General features: G+C 49.4%; 1 protein-coding gene across 6 annotated transcripts in view; it reads right to left on the minus strand.

The window, feature by feature from the left end:
- Nucleotides 1–23,401, minus strand: part of MICAL2 (microtubule associated monooxygenase, calponin and LIM domain containing 2) — a 142,665-nt gene that overhangs the window by 51,276 nt on the left and 67,988 nt on the right. For all 6 annotated transcript variants that reach the window (XM_049649851.1, XM_049649848.1, XM_049649844.1 and 3 more), the window contains exons 4-6: nt 5,284–5,491; nt 1,989–2,105; nt 551–652 (exon numbers count right to left, since the gene is read on the minus strand). In XM_049649851.1, coding sequence (XP_049505808.1) covers nt 551–652; nt 1,989–2,105; nt 5,284–5,491 — 427 coding nt within the window. The remainder of the gene's footprint in view (nt 1–550; nt 653–1,988; nt 2,106–5,283; nt 5,492–23,401) is intronic.

Genomic DNA, 23,401 nt, shown 5'->3' on the forward strand with positions numbered 1-23,401 from the left:
CCCTTACTCCAAGAAAACGTGTTATGCTTCCAACTTCAGAACTCAGGGAAGCATGGTTTTGCGCTTTGACAGTCTGGGGAAAACAGATCTTACTGCCCAGCAGTGAGTGTGCTGAAAAGTTACAAAAAGAGATGGGCTCCTTCTTCTGGAGCATTACACGTGACGGGGAAAGAACACACTCATAGTAGAAGAACGGCTGTCTTAGAGGAGGTATGAAAGTTCTTAGTGCCATGGATTGCACATTGACACGTGCTCAGTAATTGTATGCTGACTTTGAACTTCCCTGGCACTTTATCTTTATAAAACACTTTTACATGTGAGTCCTTTCTTAGCCCTCAAAACCATGCTCTGAGAAGATTCTGTTATCTACATCTTCCAGGTGGGAAAAGTGAGGTTCAGAGACAATGAAATGCTCAGCCTCAGGCACAGCAGGACAATCTGCCCTTCTGTGAAGGCCCCACCCAGCTTTAGCACGTGCCATCTCGCTTTTCTGCACTGCCCCCTCCCTCACTCCCATACCCCCTTCCTCAGCTCCAGGAACAGTCTTCACCTTCCAGCGTGTTCCTGCGGCCATCAGCGCCAATGATGACGTCAAACTCAAAGTCCGACAGAGCGTGGTCCGCAGGGAGAAATTCTGCCCGCCAGCCGATTTCTGCCAGAACAGAAAAATGATTTGAGTTGGCAGAGAAAGGTGGGAGGCCTCTTGATGTCCGCCAGGAAAAATGGATAATACCCCTAGGTGTAGGCACCCCAGACAGAGCTGCCAGAGGAAAGACCCAGAGTCATCCCAACTCATACTCTCATCTGGACTCCTTCTGGCTTTAATATCAATTCAATCCGGGACAAAGTAAACCAGCAGCGTCAACCCTATGCTTGATGTAACTGGTTTCTGTACAGGTTGGGAGACTATCCTCAGTGATTCCTTAACTAGTCTTACTTGAACCTTATTTTTCCCAGTGTTTTCTACCTTGCTCTCTTCATCTTCCCCTATATTCCTCCTTGCCCTCCCATTACTGACCAGCCCCGGAGGATGTGCAGGGTGTAGAAACCAGTTTGAATTGCCACTTCATTATGGTCAGAATGTTCTGTCGGGCAGTACACAGCCTTCTATGATAACATTTTCAGGTAAAATCTTGCTGGTCACCCATAACTGGGATTTAACATCCACCAGAGGTTTGAGAGAGGCTACCAAAGCCACCTAAAGCCTCTTCTAAATTTTCAAATATCCTGGGCTGAGGACAGGAGAAGTCAGAACTGAATAAGCACATGGAGCTCTGAGGTCTCTGACATTAAGTTGCCCAAACTGAAGGTCCTGCCTCAGCAGAAGATTTTGATAATAAGATGCAGAGGCATCAGGAACAAAGTCTCTGTCCGTGGTGTGTGAGAGATCAGCATTTACATAAACATATTAAAGGAGAAAGGGAAGCATTACTAAATAATAAGACACCCACAATGGGCGAAGTCTGTGGTTTGTAAATTATACTTTAGTAAGGCTTAAAAATATTATATGCCAAATTATATCATGAGCACTTATTTCATATTTTCTCTAGAAGCTTCACATTTCTAACTGGATTTTAAAATATCATATGGGTACAAAATATCCAAGTAACTGTGTGTTTTCCCACATAGCTGGAAGAGCATAGGAATGAACTTTTTCAAACAACCAAATGTAGGTCTTCTATCCTAATTACTTATTACTTCATTTGTCAAATTACTGCCCCCTAGTGACAGGGTAACAAAATTACAGGTATAATGGCATAACCAATCCCCCGGGGGGAAGAAGAGAAAAACTAAAGTGGTAGGTAGCCCTGGTCCAAAAACGTAAAATATCCTTGACTTCCGTCAAGGATAATTCCTTGGTATAATTCCTTATACCAAACAGTCCCCAAGAAGAATAACTCTTACAGAAACATCCTCTGAGAACTACAAATGCGATTTCCATTTTGTGATATCTGATTTCTAGATATGAAAGGAAAAGTATACTGTACTTTGATTTTCTTGATCTTCAGGAGGTTCTAGAACCTTCACAAACTCCACATTCACATGGATTTCAACGCCCAGCATCAGGGCCACCTTGAATAGGATGAGCTGCAACTGACGAATACCTATTAGAAAGGAAAGGGGAAAGAGAAGACGTGTCAGCAGTAGTGCTTGAGTGCCTCCTGCATACAGGGTACTATATAATCACTCCTTGATGATCTCTGTGCATAGTCATGTACCAACCATGATCACTACCGAGAACTAATTATGTGACAGCCACTTGGTGTTTTCTCACTTAACCCTTATTGTGACCCTTTGGGATAATTATTCCCATTTAATGGATAAGAAATTGAGGCTCAGTGAGGTGAAGTGATTTGCTCAAGGTGACACAGCAGCAAAACTACAATGTGGACCCAGATCTGTCTGATTCCTACACTGTGCTCTAGCTTTTAGATAATGCCATAATAATGGAGGCTCTCTCTTTCCTGCCTCCTTCCTGAGATAGGCTATAAGTTTGACAAGGTAGAGATGGAAAGGGGAGTAGACAAAGAGAGTAAATGGTCACAAGTAAAGTCAGTGATAAAATGGTTCATCTCATGGCAGACTGAGCCTAAGCTCTTAGCCACCCACGGTCAGGGGCGGCTGGGGAATTCTCCCTATGGAACTGGGCTCGTGATAATTCACCTCCCACCCACTCTTCTAAACTTTCCCAGTAAGTGTCACCTCCTATCTCTCCCTTGGCCCTGCCATTCAGCACATGTGGGGATGTCTCCAAATATTTTTCTATAGAGCAAGAAACTTTCTGTGGGTCCCTCTGTATTTATTGGGCTTTGTTCATTTAACATTTACTGAGCATCTGCAATGGGCCAGGTGCCATGGGAGGCACAAGAGATATGGAACTCACTCTAATAGGAGGAAACACATGTAAACAGACTGGGTCAGAGCATGGTGATTGGGGGCAGGGGAGTGGCAGAACAGCGCCTGAGCTGCAGTCCCGGAAGCCAGGAGAATACCAGATCCCCACAGACAGATTAAGGATTACAAAGAGGCGCTTGGGAGTTAGGAGGCTTCCTGGGGGTGGAAATCTCTGTGGAAATCTCTTTGGCAGGGTGGTGGGGGAGAAGTCAGATTACAAAGGAAGGAGGCATGAACAGGAGAGGCACAGACAAAGTCTATATCCTCCCTTTCTAGAATAAATGTTTTGAAATAGAAAACGGTAAAGGAAATAACAGAGGGCTTGGGGGAGCAGGAAGCCAGGAGGGAGAGAGGGGAGCTGAGCGGCCAGCTCTGCCTCCTACATGGGGCAAGAGGAAGGAATGGGTACTGGGGTGGAAGCGACTGCAGGAGGAAGGAGGGGGCTGGGACTGAGGAGTACCCGCCAGTGACTTCTCTCCCCCAGAGCACAGGAGGAAGGCCATCTGCTCAGAAGGAGGCGGCTGTGGTGGAGGTTCAGAGCAGCCGCCTGGGGACTGGAGGAGGGTGCTGACACAGGACCATGGAGAATTGCTGAGCAGTGCTGAGGGCTGGGGCGCCACTGGGACTGGAGGCCACGGTTGGTCTGGAAAGAAGCCAATCAGCTGGGGCTCAAAGAACCCAATCCCCCTTCCTGCCTGGAAACAGGCCAGGTCTCTCCTCATCATTTCAAGGTTGCTAATCTATCCTGTTCCAGCACACATTAGGTGTTCAAAAAATTCTCCCTGCCTCCCTTCTCACAGGCACTGGAATTGCTCTTGGCAATGAGCGCCCTGAATGCCAGAAGCTGGGATCCAGAGTCCTGCCAGTGTTTCTGCATACTGGGACTTTTCCAAGAACTAGGGGTTAAATTGGAGCCCCACCAATGGGGCACAGAGGGGCTCCTGGCCCACAGGGAAGGCAGCCCAACAGACTGGGGCCCTCACAAGGACCCAGCTCTGCCTCTCAGGAAGCCTTGATGAGAGAGTGGCACTCAATGTTGTCATCCTGGGTTGGTAACCAACAAAAATTCTTCTGTGGGTGGTAGGGAATACCCTGAAAGCTGACACTGCGGCCTTATGAGCGAATCCAAATTTCTTTCCAATGGACTCCTGGAATTTTCTCATCCCAGAGTGGGAATAAAGTGTGGGGCCACTGCTGATAGGTTCTCTTTACTTGTGACTAAATTACACCCTATGTGGTTGACCATTGTCTCCAGTCATTCCTCTGAGCCCCACGCCCTTTCCCGTCGGCTCCTGTCCTCATGAGAACGTGGCTCTCAGGGCTCTCCTCCCACCCACTGGTTGAGAGACTGAACCCTCAAGTTGGGGACCCCGGCCGCTTCTTGCTCACTGCACACCAGCGGATGCAAAGCACTTCCCAAGTACCTACTACTTGCCAGGCACAGTGAGAAGCACATCACAAACTTGACCTCACTTAATCCTGGTCCTGGTAGGCAGGCATTAATCACATGTGCGGGAGACAAAACTTGGGGCTTGAGGAAGGTTAAGGAATTTGACCCAAGTTACACAGCAAATGGGCAAGACCAATTTGGGGCCCAGATCTGTTCAAACCCTTGAACTCTCCCCATAGTGTTAATCTCCCTGACTTTTATGGGTCACAGTCTTATATACAAGGTGGCTAAAGACCTCCTCCCTGTTAAGCATTAGGGGAAGTCTGTCCTACAGCTGGTCTGCACAGATCTTGCCTGGAGAGACCCAGGCCTGAGGAATGCAGAGCCAAAGGGCCTCAGTGCTCACCTTGCCCTACCCGAGCATGCTAAGCTTACAGGGCTGGCCCAGGGCCTGGAATAACTCAAGGAAACTTGGTACGGGATCTGCCGATTGTGTCATTCCTCTCTTCTAAAACCTGCCGTGGCTTCCCCCAGCACCACAACATAACATCTAAGAGGCCCACTTAATGGTTTTGTGTGCCTCCCTCTTCCGAACTCCTCCAGCAAGTCTGACTGCTCTATTAAAGTGCAGTTTATTGTTGACAAGATCGGTGAGCTCTCTGAGAGTGCAGACCATGTCACTTGCCTCTGTTTCGGTTTCCCACACTTCATTCACTCAACAGAAGTTTACCAGACATCTACTATGTGCCAAGAACTCTTTTACACCCTGGAGATACTCTGGTGAACAAGACGTGCTTACTGCTCTGTGGGGCATACCCAGCATAGATGCCAGCACGAGGCACAAAGCAAGCCCTTCGTGAAATGTTGCCAGTTGAATGCATGGATCCCCCAGGGACTTGTAAGCTGGAACATCCTGGAGACTCCTTAGTGTGGAGAGATGTGCCCCACCCAGGGTCAGACCCATCCCTGAATGGGGTGCCACCATTGGCTCTACTCACTGATGTGGTCAATGGAGCCAGCGCAGAACTTCCCGTAGAATTTCTTGGCTCCCAGTCCCCGTAGGTCATGGATGGTGAAAGGCCAGAGGTGCAGCACATTGTTCCTGGAGAAGGTGTCCCTCTTCTCCACCACAACCACTTTGGCCCCTAGGTAGGCAAGTTCAATGGCAGTGCGCAAACCACATGGTCCTCCCCCAACAATGAGACACTGTAGAGGTAAGAGAGAAACACTCAGTGATCTCTAGCATTGTGGACACAAACTCCTAGTCAACACCTAACTGGTCCACGCAAATCAACCAGCAAGTACAAACCAAGCACCTTTTTGGGATCTGCCATTCATCCACCCGAGGTACATTATCTGTGGGCCTAACCAGGCACTGTGCCACACCCTACAAAGGACACAGAAGTAAAAGGACTTGGGGGGAGCACAGATACACTTGAGGTTCCGAGTCAGACTGAACTGGGCTTAAATCCCAGCTCTGGCATTTGATACCTTAGCTTCCTCATCTGTGAATGGGTCTACTGCTCTTTCCTTGGGGAATTATTGAAAAGAAGATTCCATTAAAAAAGCTTATGGTGCATCTCTGTGACCTTGGATTAGGCAATGATTTCTTTGATGTGACACCAAAAGCACAAGCAACAAATGAAGAGATAAATTGGACTTTATTCCTAAAAGATTTTGTGTTTCAAAGGCCATAATAAAAAAAAAGTGAAAAGACAACCCCCAGATGGGAGAAAATATCTGTAGATCATCTATCTTGTAAGGGACTGGTATCCAAAATATATAAAGAATTTTATAACTCGCCAATAAAAAAAAAAAAAGACAAACAACCCAATTAAGGAACAGGAGATAATCTGAATAGACGCTTTCTCAAAGAAGATATACAAATGGCCAACAAGCACGTGAAAAGATCCTCAATATCCTTATTCATCAAGGAAACGCAAATCAAAGCCACACGAGATACCACCTCGTACCCGCTAGGATGACTATAATCAAAAAGTTCAGACAAAAACAAGTGTTGGTGAAGAAGTGGAGAAATTGAAACCCACATACGTTACTGGCAGGCAGATGCTTTGCAAGATGGTACAGATGCTTTGGAACAGTCTGGCAGCTCCTCAAAAAGTTAAACATAGAGCTGCCATATGAGCCAGCAATTCTATTCCCATGTTTATACCCAAGAGAAGTAAAAACATATGTTCACACAAAAACGTGCCCATGAATGTTCACAGCAGCATGACTCATTAGAGCCAAAAAATAGAAACCGAAATGTCTATCAGTTGATGAATAAACAAAATGTGGTCTATTGATACAATTGCTTATTCAACTATGAAAAGGAACGAAGTACTGATATATGGATGAACCTTGAAAACGTCATGCCAAACAAACGACATCAGACCCAAGGGGATACATATCGTATGATTCCATTTATGTAAAATGTCCAGAGTAGGCAAATCCAGGGAGGCAGACAGTAGATTAGGGGTTGCCTGGGAACGGGGGTGGGGTGGGGAATGACCCATAATGGGCATGCGGTTTCTTTTTATGGTGGTAAGACATTCGAGAATTCGATAGTTGTGGTGCTTGCACAGCTTTGTGACTACATTAAAACCATTGAATTACATACTTTAAAAAGGGTGACTGATATGGTGTGTGAGTCATATCTTAAGAAAATGCTTGCATGAGAAGAAAAAGCATATGGTATGGAATTTGGTACACACTAGTGTAGACTCTGTTATTCGCTGAGCCCCAGTCCCTGTCTTCAAGGGAGCCTGAGCCTAGTGGCAAACTCAGACTTCTGGAGTAAGTAACCAGAGCCCTCTGTGGTTAGTGATTCCTCCTCACCACAGACACGAGAGGAAGAAACTATTGTCATCCTCATTTCACAGATGGGAAAACTGAGGCACAACGCAGCGAGGGAACTGGCTCCTGGCTTCCCAGATCCGAAGGAACAGAATCAGGATGCAAACCCAGGTGGTCTCACTCCAGAGCCCATCAGGCTGAGCTCCTATTGCTGTACGACTTCTACCAGGAATAAAAAGAAGAAAGAACGTTGCAGCAGAGGGGAGCATCCGTTCAAAAAGAAAGAAGTTCTTTAAGGTGGGTAGAGAAGGGTACTTTGAGGGGAGGGAAGGGAAAGGAAGGAGGGAGAAGAGATGAGAGTCAGTCTGGAGCCAGATGCTAAGGGTCTGAAACACTAAGTGAAGGAGTATGGCCTTGGTCCTGCAGGCTGTGGTGAGCGGAGGTGACAGGACCGGATTCTATACGAGTCCCACACTAGGTTTCAATGGATGTTGCAGTGTTGAACAGGACAAGGGCCCTTCCCCAAGGAAGCTACAGCCTGTTACGAGAGAAGGGACAACATGTAATGACCTCATTGGTTACACTAGGCAAAAGCCCTTCCATTTAAACAAAATCATGAGGGAGTGCCAGAACATCTAGACAGGAAAACGACAGTGTTTTGGCTGAAAGAGTCAGAGACCCCTGGGCAGCACCCCGCCCTGCCCCTGGGCGGTCCCTGAAGCACCTTCAAGAGGCAAGAGTGCACCTGGGGCGGATACCCCAGCAAGGCAACAGGGAAAGAGATCTGTACCCACCCACACCTCACTGCTCAACATGTCAGAGGCATCTGGAAGCTTCCCTTCTGCTCAGGATCAAACCTTATCTTTGAAAAATGCACGTCCCTTCCCCTAGCAAATATTCCATCATCCAGTTATCACTCATCTGGGGCCTCTGGGGTCTCAAAGAGCAAGTGCAAACAAGCATATCACAAACTCCCACACCACAATCAGCGTGGCTTACCAGCTGGAACCTTCCAGAGAGTTTGCAGAAACCCCATTAGGGGAAATGAAGTCACCACTGAGATACGACTCACTCCAGAGATGTCGGGGAACAGGCGTGCAAATCCATTTGCTTCCTTTCTGGTTAGAGCACACTGGGGAGAGCCACCACCCCCACTCCTTATCTCACACCCCAAACAGCTCCTCTGGCTTGCCTTGGCCAGACCATGACGGGCATTTCAAAGTAAGATTCCGAACCCTGACACTCTGAGGTTGGCTTTGGGGTTAAGCCTGGATTCACTGCATTTCTTTACCATTAGTGCATCTTCTTCTGTTTGCTGAGTGCTGTCACTCCAAAGCCAGGGATGGTGTGGGGGTGGGAGGATGTGGGGGAAGATGGGGAGGAGGAGGAGGGGGAGGAGGAGGAGGAGGAGGAGGAGGAGGAGGAGGAGGAGGAGAGGAGCCCGCCTGCACCCTTCTATCCACCAGGCCTGACCCAGCACCACTCCCAGAGCAAGGCAGGAGATCCCTTTCCCACCAGTGGGGTGAGGCGGGGGGTGGGGCAGGGGCTGCTGTACATTTTTCATGCAAACAGTAGCCAGGGTATTGTTTCTTACCCTCCCAGCTAAACCTGAAATCCCACCGGCAAAAGGTCAGTTTTCCCACCACTCTGGGCCCCAGCACATACTTTGGGCCTGAAATTTCAGAGACGCCAGGCATACTGTAATCTAAAGTCAAAGCAAATACCAACGGGCCCAATTATATAAAGGGAGCAAATTTGGTGCAGATGTTATCAAGACAGGAGAGAAGGCTTGCCGGCAGGGGCCGGGCCGGTTCCTCTCGGAACACACTTGTTATGATTAACATGGGAACTTGGGAGTTCTGACTAGAGGCCACAAAGTGCAACCGCCCCGGGCCTGGGCAGAGGACAGGAGAGAAGGAGGCTTCCCCAGCGTGCCCACAGGTGATGCTCCGGATGTTGGGTGTAGTGCAAACAGACCCCAGACGCAAAGGCTCATGATAACTCAATGTGAAAAACTCTCCACATTTCCTAGACCCGTCTGGGCTCTCGCTGCTGAGGACCGGGTGCCAAGGAAAGAAAACTTTTCATTAGGACTCAGCCCCGAGGCCTTCCTCGAGCCCCAAGTGACACGGTACATTCTGTCCACAGGGTCCATGCTAAATGTTACCCCAGAGCTAGGCTCTGACGTTATAATGATCTGCATGTTTCCCAGGCCAGCGTGGGTGCTCCTCAAACTCTCTCCCTGTGTCCCCTGCATTTCTGTTATGCTCAGAGCCCAGTACATGGCCTGGCACACAGGCGGCCTAGATAAACAGTTGGTAGATGCACACGAACTTCTCACACCCACCCCGCCCACCCAGTTCTGGCTCTCTATCAGTAACTGGGATCTGCGGTTCATGTCAGCCAGGGTTTATGTCTGCCTTTCCCACCCAGGCGGGGGTTAGCTGGGGTCTGCCAAGGCCACCAGCATTACGGACGTCAGCAGATCTGCGTGCTCAGGCGACATCGATTTATTACCCAGTGGGGAGTGGGGCAGACCCAACACCAGCAGGAAATCCATTGTATAGATAAGCTTGGCAGTGCATTCGTGGAGAGACAAACACCACATGGAAAAATCAGCTCTTACTTATCAAGGGGTGGGAACGGGGGACGAGCAGACTAGCCCACAGTCGAGGCACCGATCATGCTTCAGGCACAGGGCTGGGGCAGCCTCAGCCACACAAGACTCTCTCACGATCCAAGAGGAGCCGAGCAGGCAGTACCCACTTCTTGATGGCATGATGCATGTTCCGATCCACAAGAGGGTGGGTGTATTGGGACCATGCCAAGAATGCTAAAGGTATTCAGTCCCCCAAGGGAAGTGCCGAGGGGACCAGGGGCTAAGCCAGGGGTTAGCAGTCTGGAGATTTGATTTCCGCTTCTGAACTCTGCCTCCAGTTTCCCTGGGGGCTCTGTGTGCAGACGTTCCAGTGAGGAGGGGCACGGAAAGCCAGCACCCGGAGGCGGCAGGAAGGCCGGGGCCTGCGTTTCCCCAGCGCTCTGCACCTTGTTGAAAAGGAGGAGTACGGCATCTAAACTCTATGGGCCCAGGACTTTCTACTTGCCAGGCACTGTCCTGATCACTTTATGTATTTTGTCGTTCCCACGGCCCTGTGAGGTCAGTGTCCTCATCATCTCAGCTCGGTGAATGAGCAAACTGGGGAACAGAAAAAGTGAAGTCACTTGGTCCAGGTGCCCTTAGTATCACCATTTTTGAGCTAAGAAACGGGAGCAAAAGACAGGAAGAAAGTCCCTCGGGTCGGTCACGGAATGAGTAAGTGGTCAAGTTTGGATACAAACGGAGGCAACGGGGGTCCAAGACCTGTGCTCGGAACCACGTATCTGACATGACAGTAAAGCAGACCTCAGGGGTACGGTCAGGGGTGCGGTCAGGACGAAGGAAGGTGGCTTTTCACCGTTTCCCTGCGTGGGGCACACCTCGGCCTGCTGAACGGAGCTGGGGTTCAGGCTGGGTGCCCAGAAGGCCTACAGGCCTGGGTCTGGGCTGAGCCTCCTATGCTTCCCTGGGGTGGGAGTTTACGGGCTGGATGGACCTTGAGCTCGTGCAAGTCCAGGAAGCCACCTTGGCAGGTGCCTTGGCAGTGAGGGGTTTGGCCACGGACAATGCAAGCCTTCTCCAGTGCACCTGGGGGGCTGGCAACCCTGGCGGAGAGCCGAGCGATGGGAGGTGAGGCATGGTGCCATCTTCCTGGGGGGAGCCGGTTCTCTGGGGCAGCGCTCTGGTTCCAGGGACATACCGCCCCACTTCCTCATGTGGCTTCCCAGCTTCACTGGCCCTTAGGACAAGCGCTTATCTGAACCCAGGCAGGAAGGCCCTGTTACTGGGTTACCATGGGTGAAAACAGCTCATCTCAGAATCACAGGACAGAGACTTTGCCATCCCAAGTGCCACCCACACGCTAATATGGGGGGGCTTGCGGCAGGGGCCTGGCCTCACACCCCCATTCCGCAGGGCAGCACTAAGTGGAGAGACGTAGCCACTTCAGTTTCTAGCCATGGAGGAGTCTCCGTGGGTTGGGTGGTCAGACAGGGGCTCTTGCGGGGGATTTCAATGGGCACTCTGGGCAGGGAGCTAAATCTCATCTGACTTGACAGGCCCCGCCCCGGTCTGGCTCTCCTGTATCTGGGTCACACCCAGTTATTCCTGAGTAACAATGAACACCACTCACTAACCTCAGAAATTCACAGAAAGGAAAAGGAAAAAGATATCCTGCTCTCCCTGCCTGCTCTGAAAAAAATAAAAATAAAAATAAAAATAATAATACAAATGCCTCTGAGAAACATTCCATTCCTCCCGGTCCTTCCTTTCCAGCTCGAGCCAGCGCTCTGAGGTGCACCTGCGACCAACCACCACAGGGTCTACAAATGTTTCATTTGCAAACATTCTGCCCCTTGGCCTTGTGGGTCCGCTTGTATTGGGGCTTTGGTCTCAAGGTGGTGCCGCCTGCCTCTGGGTGCTGGTCATACGTCACAGTCTTTCCCCGCTTGGGCACAAGCACCCTGAAGTCAGGGCATGCGTGCCAGGCCCCATACAGCCCCCGCTGGCAGGACAGCACAGGACCCTTCCTCTGCAGATATCGAAGTGCCTAATCAACAGTGCCAACTCTGTCCCACCTTTGTTGGTGCCTGTACCTCCCATGTTGGGAAAAGCAACAGTAATCACAGTGTTCCCAACAGCAACAATAAAAACTAGAGCCCGCACTTGCTGCCTGCTTACAACGTGCAGGAACAGTGCTAAGCCCTTTGTAAGAAATGTGTCTCGTTTCATTCCTACCGAAACCCCGAGTTAGGCATATTCATTACTATCTGGCACTGGGAAACTGGAGTTTGGGAAGCTTATAGGACGTGACCAGGGTCCCAGAACTAGAGCAGGAGCTGACCTGGGACTCCAGAGTCCATGCTTGAAGTCATAAGCTTATATATTACCTCTTCCAGGTTTCCGGGAGGTGCTCAGTGGTCTATTGTTAACATGTCCCCTCCTCCACTAAAACATGTAAGGATCGCTGAGCACCCTGTGGGATTGCAGAGGATACGAGAGAAACCTCAGAGACCAGCTGGCTGGGACCAGAGAAAAAATAAAACGGAGATCATGAATGCTGCATTGTTTGGGGATTACCTGTGAAGACTGCAGAACCTTGTTGGAGGGACGGATGGGTGACTTTCATAAAAGAAGTCCCTCTAGGAGAGGGTCCATGAGTGGCCACCTGAGGCCGAGGATGTGGACACTGGAGAAATGGCACACCAAGGTTTGGGCCAGAAAATGGGAGGGTTTGGAGGGAGTGGGCAGCCCAGCTTCCACCCTTGTTCCCTTACAGTCCCTCCCCCAAAGGAGTGGAAAGGGCCTTCTGAAGTCAGATCATTCACTCCCAGCTCACAACCTCGAGGTCTTCCCGTGGCACAAAGAGCTCAAAATCAGACCTTATCATGGCCTTGAGGCCCTGTAAGACCTTGCCCTCTAATTTCTCCTGTCTTCTGCTCCTACCACACTTCCTTCCTTCTCTGCACTCCAGCCATAATGGCCTCACTATGTACACACAGGGCCTTTTTCATTTGCTTTGCCCCCTGTCTGGAACATTCTTCCCTTAAAAAAAATTATATATATAAAACATATAAGATACATAAACATATAAAGTAAAAAATATATTTTTTTCTAATATAAAAAAGGGCATCTATTGCAAAACAATATGTAGGCCTAGTTTTATTTTTCTTCATATTAACATCCAACTTTCCAAACAGCATTTAAAATTTTTTTTAACATTTATTTTTGAGAGACAGACAGTGTGAACGGGGAAGGGCACAGAGAGGAGACAGAGAATTCAAAATAGGCTCCGGGCTCTGAATTGTCAGCACAGAGCCTGACGCAGAGCTCAAATGCACAAACTGTGAGATCATGACCTGAGCTGAAGTCGGACGCTTAACCAACTGAGCCACCCAGGCACTGAGTCAAACAGCATTTTAAATGTTGGTAAATATTTCCAGATGTACATGTATATTGTTCTATTGTAGGCTCTTTTTTTTCCTGTTTGTAATCTTATAGCTTTATAGTATTTTCTTTACATTTTCCCAAAGGTTTTCAAATACACAGAAAAGCTGAAGGAATTTTAGTGAACAAACAAGTACCAACCACCTAGATTCTATAATTACATTTTGCTCTCCTTGCTTTCTCACACATTTATTCATCCGTCCGTCCCTCTACCCATTCATCAACTTATTTTTTTGGTGCATTCCAACTAAATTGCAGAATCAGTACATTTCCTTCCAAATACTTGAGGATATCACTGATTGGAGTTTGAGATGTGTCCAATGCTCCCCCCCACTTTCTTTTTTTAATGTTTATTTTTGGGAGAGAGGGGCAGAGAGAGAGAGATACACAGAATCAGAAGCAGGCTCCAGGCTCTGAGCTATCAGCACAGAGCCCGATGTGGGGCTCAAACCCATGAACTGTGAGATCATGACCTGAGCCGAAGTCAGATGCTCATCCAACTGAGCCACCCAGGTGCCCCCAAACCCTTTTTGTTTTTTAAGATACAATTCACAGGCAAAGAAATGCACATATCTTAAATATATTCATTTGATGTGACAAATTACACTATTTTTGTTCCTTGTAGCCTATCAGTCTGCTCTCCCTCACTGGTCTTTCTTCTAGTTGACCCCGTGCATTTTTGTCCCCTGGGCTCTGGTGCCGGCATCTTGGTGTGTGAGCAGTGAGCAGCCAGGAGTTTCTAGTCAAGGTGCGGGTCTGGGGCCGAGCAGCCGGCTGTCTTGGCTCCCTCTTCTCCCTAAGAACAGAAGTCCCAGGGCCTTCCACGACCCCCCCCCCCCCAAAAAAAAAGAGTGTGGAGGAATCTCACATTCCTTGAGGAAGAACAGGGGAAGGAGCCTTCTCCAATGGGCTGAGGCAAGATATACTCAAAGCTAAGAAATCTCAGGCGGGTTATAATCCACGTGTGGGGGAAAAGTAGGGCTAAGATACACAAACCATCCGGGATCCAGAAATAGACACGCTAGGTCACTGTTACCACTTTCTCTTTTTGCTAAGGCTCTTAGAACCTGTAAGTCCAGTCAGGTAGGGGTCCCCACATTACACAACAATAGTCAGCACTCACTGTCCTTCATTCAGGGACACCTGTACCTGTCTTGCCAATGTCACAGCTGTAGCTAGTAAGAGGCAGAGCCGGGACTTGAAGCCAGGCACTCGGCTCCAGAGACCATGCCTTTGGTCACTGGGCCACAGAGACCACCGCAGGTGACAGGGGCATGGAGAGAGCGGACTGGGAATCCACAACAGCCCTCCCTTGCTCCGGTTCTCAGTGAATTTTAATTTGTGATCTCCTCAAAGGCAGGGTCATACCTGGCTTGCCTCTGCGTCCCACGCCACTAGCCTGGCACAGGGCTAGTGCTCGGTGAGGATTAGAAAAAAGAGAGGTGAGCATACATAGCAGGCCCTGGGTGGACGAGTACCCTTTGGGGGCCTAACTGGTGAGGTGGCTGGGAGAAGAGCACGCACTGGCAGGATCCAGCAGGAAAACTACAGCAATGGCAGGACACCCCTTCCAGCCAGGACTTGGGGACTTCTGGAAGGGGCCAACATCATGGTAACTCAATCCAACGAGAAAGGCAGAACACAGTCTGAGCATCCACCAACCTATACTTTCCCAGCCCAGAGAACCCAGCCCGGGCCGTGCCCAGCAGTCATCAGTCTTCCTGGTGACACACATTTCCGCTCAACAGGTGCCATGACTGGGGGCCACCTGAGGTCAGGAGAAGAACGTACTTCGTATCTCCCACATGCCGACCTACAGCCGGTGCGTTAGGTACAGGCACTCATTTCCATTGTGAAAGCCGCATTGCTTTGCCCAGTGTACAGCTGAGGAACTGAGCCTCAGGTGACGTGAATGAATGGAGCTGGCATTTACTGAACTCTAATTCTGTGTCAAGCACTGATCCAAGGGCATCTCACACGTTAACTCATGCAAACCTCACAACCACCCCAAATTTGGAAATGACGGCACAGAATGGCTAAGTGGAGTGCCCAAGGTTGTACACCATTAGGAAGGAAGAACTGACATTCGGACCCAGGCTTCCAGTTCCAAAGCACAAACTCACGTCCATCGCGTCACGCCTGCCTAAGATGACGGAGCTAACAAAGCACAGAGCCAGGAGTCTCTACTAGGTCCCCATGACTCTACCATCAAGCTCTTCTTTTTTTTTCTTTAATTTTTTAAAATGTTTATTTTTGAGAGGGGAGGGCACACTAGCGGGACAGGGGCAGAGAGAGAAGGAGACACAGAATCCGAAGCAGGCTCTAGGCTCTGAGCTGTCAGCACAGAGCCCCAGGCGGGGCTCGAACCCATGAACTGCAAGATCATGACCTGAGCCAAAGGCGGGCACTTAATCAATGGAGCCACCTGGGTGCCTTGGCTCTTTCTTCTCATATCGCCCTCCCTGACACCTCTCTCCCACATGTTTGGGTTCACTATCCCTTTCTGGCCCATTTTTTTTCTCCATCCTGGGTACTCTGACTCCTTCACTGGGGCTGCCTCATCTGTGACCACGCACGGTGCTAAGCAAGGCTGACCCAATCAGTGGGCAGCAGGCTTGTCCTGGGCTGCCCTCTACAGAAAGGCCACTATGGACATGGTAATGCATCTGCATGAGAAAAGGCCACGTGTTCCTTCCGTGTTCACAGATTCCTATTGCTCTGAGGTCAGCAAAGGAGAGACTACTTACCTGAGCCCAGCGGCTGTTTCTGCAGCCAGCCCAGAGCTGGGCCGAGGGCCCAAGGAGAACAAGGCCACCCCTGCCTCTCCACAGGCATATGTGGACCAGCAAACACTCGGCCAAGAGCCCTGGAGTGTTTCCCAAGGAGGACACAGCAGGTCAGAATATGCTATAAGAACACGCTGTTAAGAACACGCTGGTTTCCTTCATCTTCCTCTTTTATAGGGTCTACGGCCACACAGGCAGGTGGCTGGGTGCATGTGGCTTAGGGTCTAAGCAGGACGTAATTCACACATGCAAACAGGTGAACCCCGTCCCCCTCCCCCCAACAGCCCTCCAAGGAACTCCACAGGGAAACAATGCACATGGCCGTGGGGGGAGGGGCCCGGGCTGGGAGGCAGGAAGGCCATTTCCCAGCTGTGTGACTTCCAGCACAGCAGCACATTAGGCTCCAGTGGGTTGACCTCCGTTTCCTCCACCATAAACAAGGAATTAGGGTTGTTGCGGGGATGGAGTCAATAGACCGCAGAACTCAGCCGAGCACGCGGTAAGCGTTCGCTACGTGACAGCAATGACGGACAGCTCGCCTCCCTGCTCCCCTCCTCCAGAGCAGAAGTTCTCTCAGTGAAAGCAGCAGGGCTCCGCCTCCAAGACCTCTCGGGCCAGCTCACCCAGGGACACAGATGCGGTGATCCCGCCAGTTTGAAGGCTGGGGGTGTTTCACATTCCTTGGGGGCAGATGTATTGGCCTTTATCAGGGTGCTTTAGCAGGGTAGATGTGCCATGCCTGGAGTCTGGGCACCCAGAAGGCTGCCAGGCCGCGGACCCCCACACCCGCGAGCTGCCCTGTGTCTGCCAAGGCCATAGGTGTGCGTACTGTCCAGTCTGTCAGGGGTCAGCACACTCTTTCTGCAGAGAACCAGGCAGTAAATATTTTAGACTTTTTGCCAACTGCTGGGTTGGATCATCCTGCCTGGTGCTTCCTTCCTCGGCGTCCCCTTTATCTTAGGGGGTCCAAGGAGGTACTCACGAAAGCCCGGATGCCATTGTCAGTATCTCCTGAATTCTGATGAACTTCCCTTGCTGCTCCTGCTGCCCAGAAGCCCTGCTGCACATCGTATAGAGGCTTCTCTCGCCATTCAGGTCTCGCCCCAAACATCGCATTCCTCAGACGTATCTTCCCCACCCCACCCCATTTACTCTCACGTTTCCTTGTTTTCCCAGGGTGCTGACCACAACCCAGAATGTCTTTTTTATTTGTTAACTAGTCCACTGTGCCTCCCTCCACCTGCAGTGCAGTGTAACCTCCAACAAAGCAGGTAACTAACGTGTCTCCCTTAGTCACGCTGTATCCCCAGAGGCCAGAAGAGCCACTGACCCAGAAGACCTGCATCGCCCAATAAATCAATGAATCAAGTCCAATCGTATGTTTCCCCCAAACAAGATGTTTGCAGCACTAACCAAAATATCATAGTCAATATATTCTTTTCATTTTTTTAACGTTTTTATTCATTTTTGAGTGAAAGATAGAGTAGGGGGAGGGGCAGAGAGTGAGAGCAAGACAGAGAGACAGAATCCGAAGCAGGCTCTAGGCTCTCAGCTGCCAGCACGGAGCCCGATGCGGGGCTCAAACCCGTGAACTGTGAGATCATGACCTGAGCCAAGGTCAGACGCTCAACTGACTGAGCCACCGAGGCGAGGCGCCCCGTGTCATAGTCGATATTCACTGAGACACTATCTTGGGGGCTGTGCACATACTATCTTATCAAATGAGATGGAAAGTAACTCATGGGATACACTGACATTAAGGTCCCACTGCTGAAAAATTTATCTGGGAAGAGGCAGAGCTAAGTTTCAAACCCAGGTCCGTCCAACTTGGCCCCAAGTGACTAACCACCCTCTTGCTTAATTTTGCAGGGTTTTTTTTTTTTTGTGTGTTGTTGTTGTTGTTTTATCAATTTCATGGGAACACAGATTATCTGTGGCTGATTAGAAATGCTGGTAAGCAATGATGTGCCTTGGGACTTTTCAAACAATGGAGGGAAGACATTATCTAAAATGTGTGGCCTATTAAACAACTTGTTTCAAAACACAGGTTTGGGGGAGAAGGAAAGAAATGAAGTCGCCAAGAAGTATGGGGTTTTTCATCTTTCACCAGAGAAACGGTTAGGGTCAGGTAGGGGAAACAACTTCAGGTATCACAAAGCCAGTTAGGAATGACAGCAAATCCTGACACATCCCAAGGGAAAATCCATATGGTCCCCGTACCTTGACCCACGTCCCAGGACTGGGCTATATATCCCATACCCAATCCACCGAAGGTTAAATGGGAAAATCCCAAATCCAGATGTGCACAAGACATAGCCCAGTCTATTTCCAGAGAGACTCCTTCCCCAGTGAAGAGGCCTCACAGCTTGCAGATACCAGCAGATAACAGCATCTGACACATGCCTTCTGGGCCATTCTCACCCAATGCAGTTCTGACTCCACATGCAGCTGACACAAAAGAAATGAGCAAGCTCGCCCAGAAGCTCCCCGTAACTTCCAGGTGGGTTAACCTGACACTATAAAGTGGCTTGTAATTAAAAATGTTTTCAAAACTGGGAGTAGATCACAGTGTCTAGACATTGGGAGACTCCAACCCTACACCATCCTGCCCACCCAGGATTACAACCTGCCAAAGAACATGTTGTGTTTTCTTTATCAGAGGATCTCGAAGGGCACATCTCTGGAAAGCCTCTCCTCACCGCCTGCTGGGGGCTGCTGGGGAATTCTCTCTGCCACCAAGAAGGAGGCATGCCTGGGCATCTCGGGCTCCCACTCTTTGGAAGTGGCCATGCCTGGGCCACTGGAATGGCTGGGGGCATCCCCTCTTAGGCTGGCTGACGAAGTCCACATACACAAGGCAGGACTTCTGGGATCCAGGCGTATTGCACCATAGCTGCGAGCCTGCATGGGAAGAATTACTGTAACCCTCCAGATAGAACAAACAAACTGCTGGCCCCAACGCAAACACAGGTGCGGGTGGAAGGGGGAGTGCTGAGGTAGGCAAGGACAAGGTTTAAGCTGTCCTACCCAGGACCCAAGAAGAAAGGATATTTATCATTCATTTGCCCATGCATTCATTCAAATAACACTCAACACAGTTTTTTTCTAGGCATCATGTTGAGGGCTGGGGAGACAGATGGACAGGCCACATTTTCTGCCCACAGCTACTCCCACTTGAGCACAGGAAAGAAAAAAAAAAAGACACTAAAGTTTCTGGAATTGGGTGGACTTCACCAAGCACATGCATAGTGGGATTGGGAAAGAGCAGAGGCAGAAACCTGGAAGGAAGCCACTCTCAGGCTGGGTGAAGAGGTCCTGAAGCTGGGAATAGAAAGGGTTCTACGAGACACCCTTAGCCCATAAAGGTTAAGAGATTTAGTTTCCAAGTTGTTGTGTGAGTGTCAGGTACTCAGAAAAATCTGGAAGGCATGTAGAAATCCCTGTAGTTGATCCACAGAGCCAACAGAGTAAAAGATTCTGATTTTTAACAGTAACAGTAACTTCTACTTAGCGGAAGTCTGCTACGTATTACGCATGATGTATGCTGATTTCATTTACTATTAGAAACATGCCATTTTGCAGATGAGGAAATGGAGGCTGTGAAATGTTAAGTAACCTGCCTGCCCATAGTTGCAGGTTATCCGGTGATGGCCATTATGCGATTTCTACGATGCCCTAGGACCTCTGATCTTGAAGTCATTGCCCATAAGACCACATGACCCAAAGTGAGAGTGTCCAATAGAACACGGTTTCTCAGCTTTGGCACAATGGACATTGGGGGCTGGATCATTTGTTGTTGTCGGGGGCTAACCTATGAACTGCAGGATGTTTAATAGCATCCTTGGCCTCTACCAACTAGATGCTAATAGCAACCCCCTTCTGCCCTGAGCATGACAATAGAAAATATCTCTATTGCCAAATGTCCCTGGGGGGCAAAATCGCCACCAGTTAACAGCCACTGCAACAGAAATATAATGTGAGCCACACGCGTAATTTTTAATTTTCTAGCAGCCACATTTTTTTTGGGAAAAACTGGAAAAAAAGAGAGAAAATTAATTTTAATACATTTATTTAACACATCAAAAATATCCTTTCAACATGCAGTCAATATAAGAAGTACTGAAGGGGTATCATACAATCTTTTTTTCATACTAACTCCTTGCAATCTGGTATGTATCTTACACTTACAGCACATCTCAATTTGGACTCGCCACACTTCAAGTGCCCTAACCATGTGGCTAGCGGCTCCCATAACGAACAACACAGATCTAGAAGAAAAAAGGAGGAGCTTACCCATTTTTAAGAATGGGTGGAGGCAGAAGAGCCCAAGACGCTGCTGAAATCAATGGTCAGAGAGTATAACAGGCAACTTCTGGGAATGTTCACAGTTCAAGTTTTTCCTTTCCCCTCTGAGAAGTATCTCTCCCTACCAGCAACCTACTTACCCCGTGGGCTGGGGTGGGACAAGTGAGGAGTGAAAAAAAGGTATCTGGTAAGGAGGGGTGGAAGGAAACCCAAGAGAGAGCGAGAGAGAAAGAAAGAGAGAGAGAGCATCCATGGGAGGGGGCCCTGGGAAGCCCACCCACACAGAAAACAGGGAGTTACTGGAGGCTTTCAGGGAGGCAGCAAGCAGACCAGGCGAGGCAGAGTCCAGGAGTAAGACAGATACAGACAACTCATCCACACTTGGGAAACGCCCAGAGTCACCTCCACCAGCAGCGTTGACTCAGGGCTGATCCCAGTCCAAGTAACTGCTGAAACAAAGCCCCTAAAACCACAGTCTTAGTCAATCTAGAGCCAGATCCAGAGAAATTGAGGCCCTTGCCTGGGACCACTCAGCAACGATCAACACATCTTTGCAATGACAGATGGTAGGGCTGGGGGCTTGCCGCTGTCTGGACTTCATTTATTCACCCATTTGGCCACTGCTACCCTGGCAGGAGTCTCACTCGCCCCACTGTGCAGATGGGGACAGAGGACCACACTGCTGGAAAGGGCCATGACGCTTCACTAATTATTTAAGGAAAAAAACCTTAACTGAAGCACACAATTCAAGTTAAAACATAGCAATGGTCCTCCCTTGCATATGAAATCCATTAACTAATTGATGTTTTATAGAAGGAACAATAAACAGAAAACCTTTTGCAGTTAAAAAGAAAGCAGCTCTGGGGTACCTGGGAGGCTTAGTTGATTAAGCGTCCGACTTCGGCTCAGTCATGATCTCACAGTTTGTGAGTGTGAGCCCCACGACAGGCTCTGTGCTGACAGCTCAGAGCCTGGAGCCTGCTTCAGATTCTGTGTCTCCCTCTCTGTCTGCCCCTCCCCTGCTTGCACTCTGTCTCTCTCTCTCTCTCAAAAATAAATAAGAAACATTAAAAAATATTTTTTCAAGGAAAAAAAAATAAAACAGCTCTGTGTACTGAAGAAGGAAGAAGGCACGGGAAAGGCCAGCGGGCAGAGGGAGGACAGAGAAGACAAACAGAAAGGGACAAGGGGAGAGGCAGATTCCTGCAGGGGAAGAGAGCAGAGAGGGGATAGCCAGAGCTCATAGAGAAGGGAGGACCAGCACCGGGCCTCCGGCGGGGAGCAGGATGATGCTGTCTACCCCAGCTCTGCCGAGACTGGGTCGCTGCTCTCTCGTACTCTCTGGGGAGAAACACACCTTCCCACTCAGAGGCCCCACTTGACAAGAAGTATGGTGGTGGCCAGAGGCCCGGTCACATATCCCTGAGAACTAGGTTTGGAGGGTAGCCTGCAGTTTGGCTGTCCGTGGGTCCTCGGGGCCTGCAAATCTCCTGCCTGCCTCCAAGAAGAGGCCCATCCCACCCTCTGAGCAGGTAGTTCCAGAAGAGCACCTCCCCCTAGCTGATGTCTGGGTTCCACCAGCTGTGCTGGGCACCCCTGAACTGCTCACCACTCTCAGAGTTAACTCCACTCCTGCTCCCCATGCTCCCACCAGGCCCCTGAACCAGGGAGAGGCACATTCTCTCGCACCATGTCCCCTAATAGAACCTGTCATCCCCATTGTGCAGATGGGGAAAGCTGAGCCCCAGAGACTGAAAACCAACCTGTGTTGTTTCCACTATAGAGTATGTGTATTATTAATATAATAGCCTTAAAGGGGAAGGTTACATAGGGTATTTACACACACACACACACACACACACACACACACACAAATACATGTGAAAAGGGCTCTATAAGTTATAAAGTTTTATAAACAGTTACTAAGTTGACTCTTAATACAGAGTATAACATCCTGTCGACAAACATATGGCCCTCTTTCCAAGGGACTGGGGCCAGCTTACAGAGTTCCTTCTAGTATGTTATTCAACTAAGCCAAAAAAAAAAAAAAAAGGCTGTATCTAACCTCCGCTTCATCCCTGCGTGGGCAAGGTCTTGTTTGTTTTTCAAAACCCACTTTTTAAGCACTTGGAGAGCTCTCTGTTGCTTCCCACAGTTTCCAGCAAAAGTGCCGGCTCCAATTAAGCCCATAAGGGATCGCCTCCCCCTGCAGCTGGCTCTAGAGCTTCCAACCCCCAAGTAAGGAAGAAAACCCCAGCCAGCGCCAGGAACCAACCCCCCCCCCGCCCCCGTCAAAGCAACTCAGCCCACCTTCTACTTCTGGGACTCCTTTGCGAAGCACCTACTATGTGCTGGGAGGCATATGCTCCATGCTGAAGAAGATATAGGATTTCAAGGTCTCTGGCCACAGTTTGGAAACATGATTGCAGGTGGGGGTGGGGCTCGCTGTGAAGCACTTTAGGGGAAGCATGCCAGGGTACAGGGTGTCACCCTGGTATCCTCCAGGCCTCTAGAGGGTCCAGAACTTCTCCTTTTCCACATCTGGACATCCTTGCAGCCTACCTCCCTGGAGACAGCCGAGCAGTGCGGTGTAGTCAAAGAATACTAACCTGACCTGAACCAAGAACTGAAGTCCTCCTCCATTTTGGGATCCTGGCTCCCCTAGCCTCAGTCTGTTCATCCATGAAATGGTACCAGAAATATCTACCCACATCACAGAACTGCCAAGAGGCTCAGATTCCAGCCCCAGCCAACACAGCAGGGGACGGCTCAGAGATGGCCAGATTCTGTCATTTGGACTGGAAGTATCAGAGGCTTAGAACAAGAAAGGATGCAGACAAGGAAGGTCTTCTGTATGGGAAAGTGCTCTAGAACTGATAAAATGTGGAATATTTCTGGAATATTCCCTCCAGCACCAAATAATGGTTTTATTCTAGCAGCAACCATTTACTAAGAGCTCACTGCTTTCTCTCCAGCATCTAGAACACTGGCATCATGACCCTAAGTATACGTGTGTGTGTGTGTGTGTTGAGTAAAGCTAATTATTGCTCTAGGCCCTTTATAAACACCTCATGAAACAGGAGGAATCTTGGGGGAGACAGGTGAGGAATCCCTCCTTTGGCCAATGACCTTATTTATAACTTTCCAGGCCACATGAAACCTTGCTTCCTCCCCTCCTGCTTTATA

The sequence above is a fragment of the Panthera uncia genome, chromosome D1 (genome assembly GCF_023721935.1).
Source record: "Panthera uncia isolate 11264 chromosome D1, Puncia_PCG_1.0, whole genome shotgun sequence".
Lineage (NCBI taxonomy): Eukaryota > Metazoa > Chordata > Mammalia > Carnivora > Felidae > Panthera > Panthera uncia.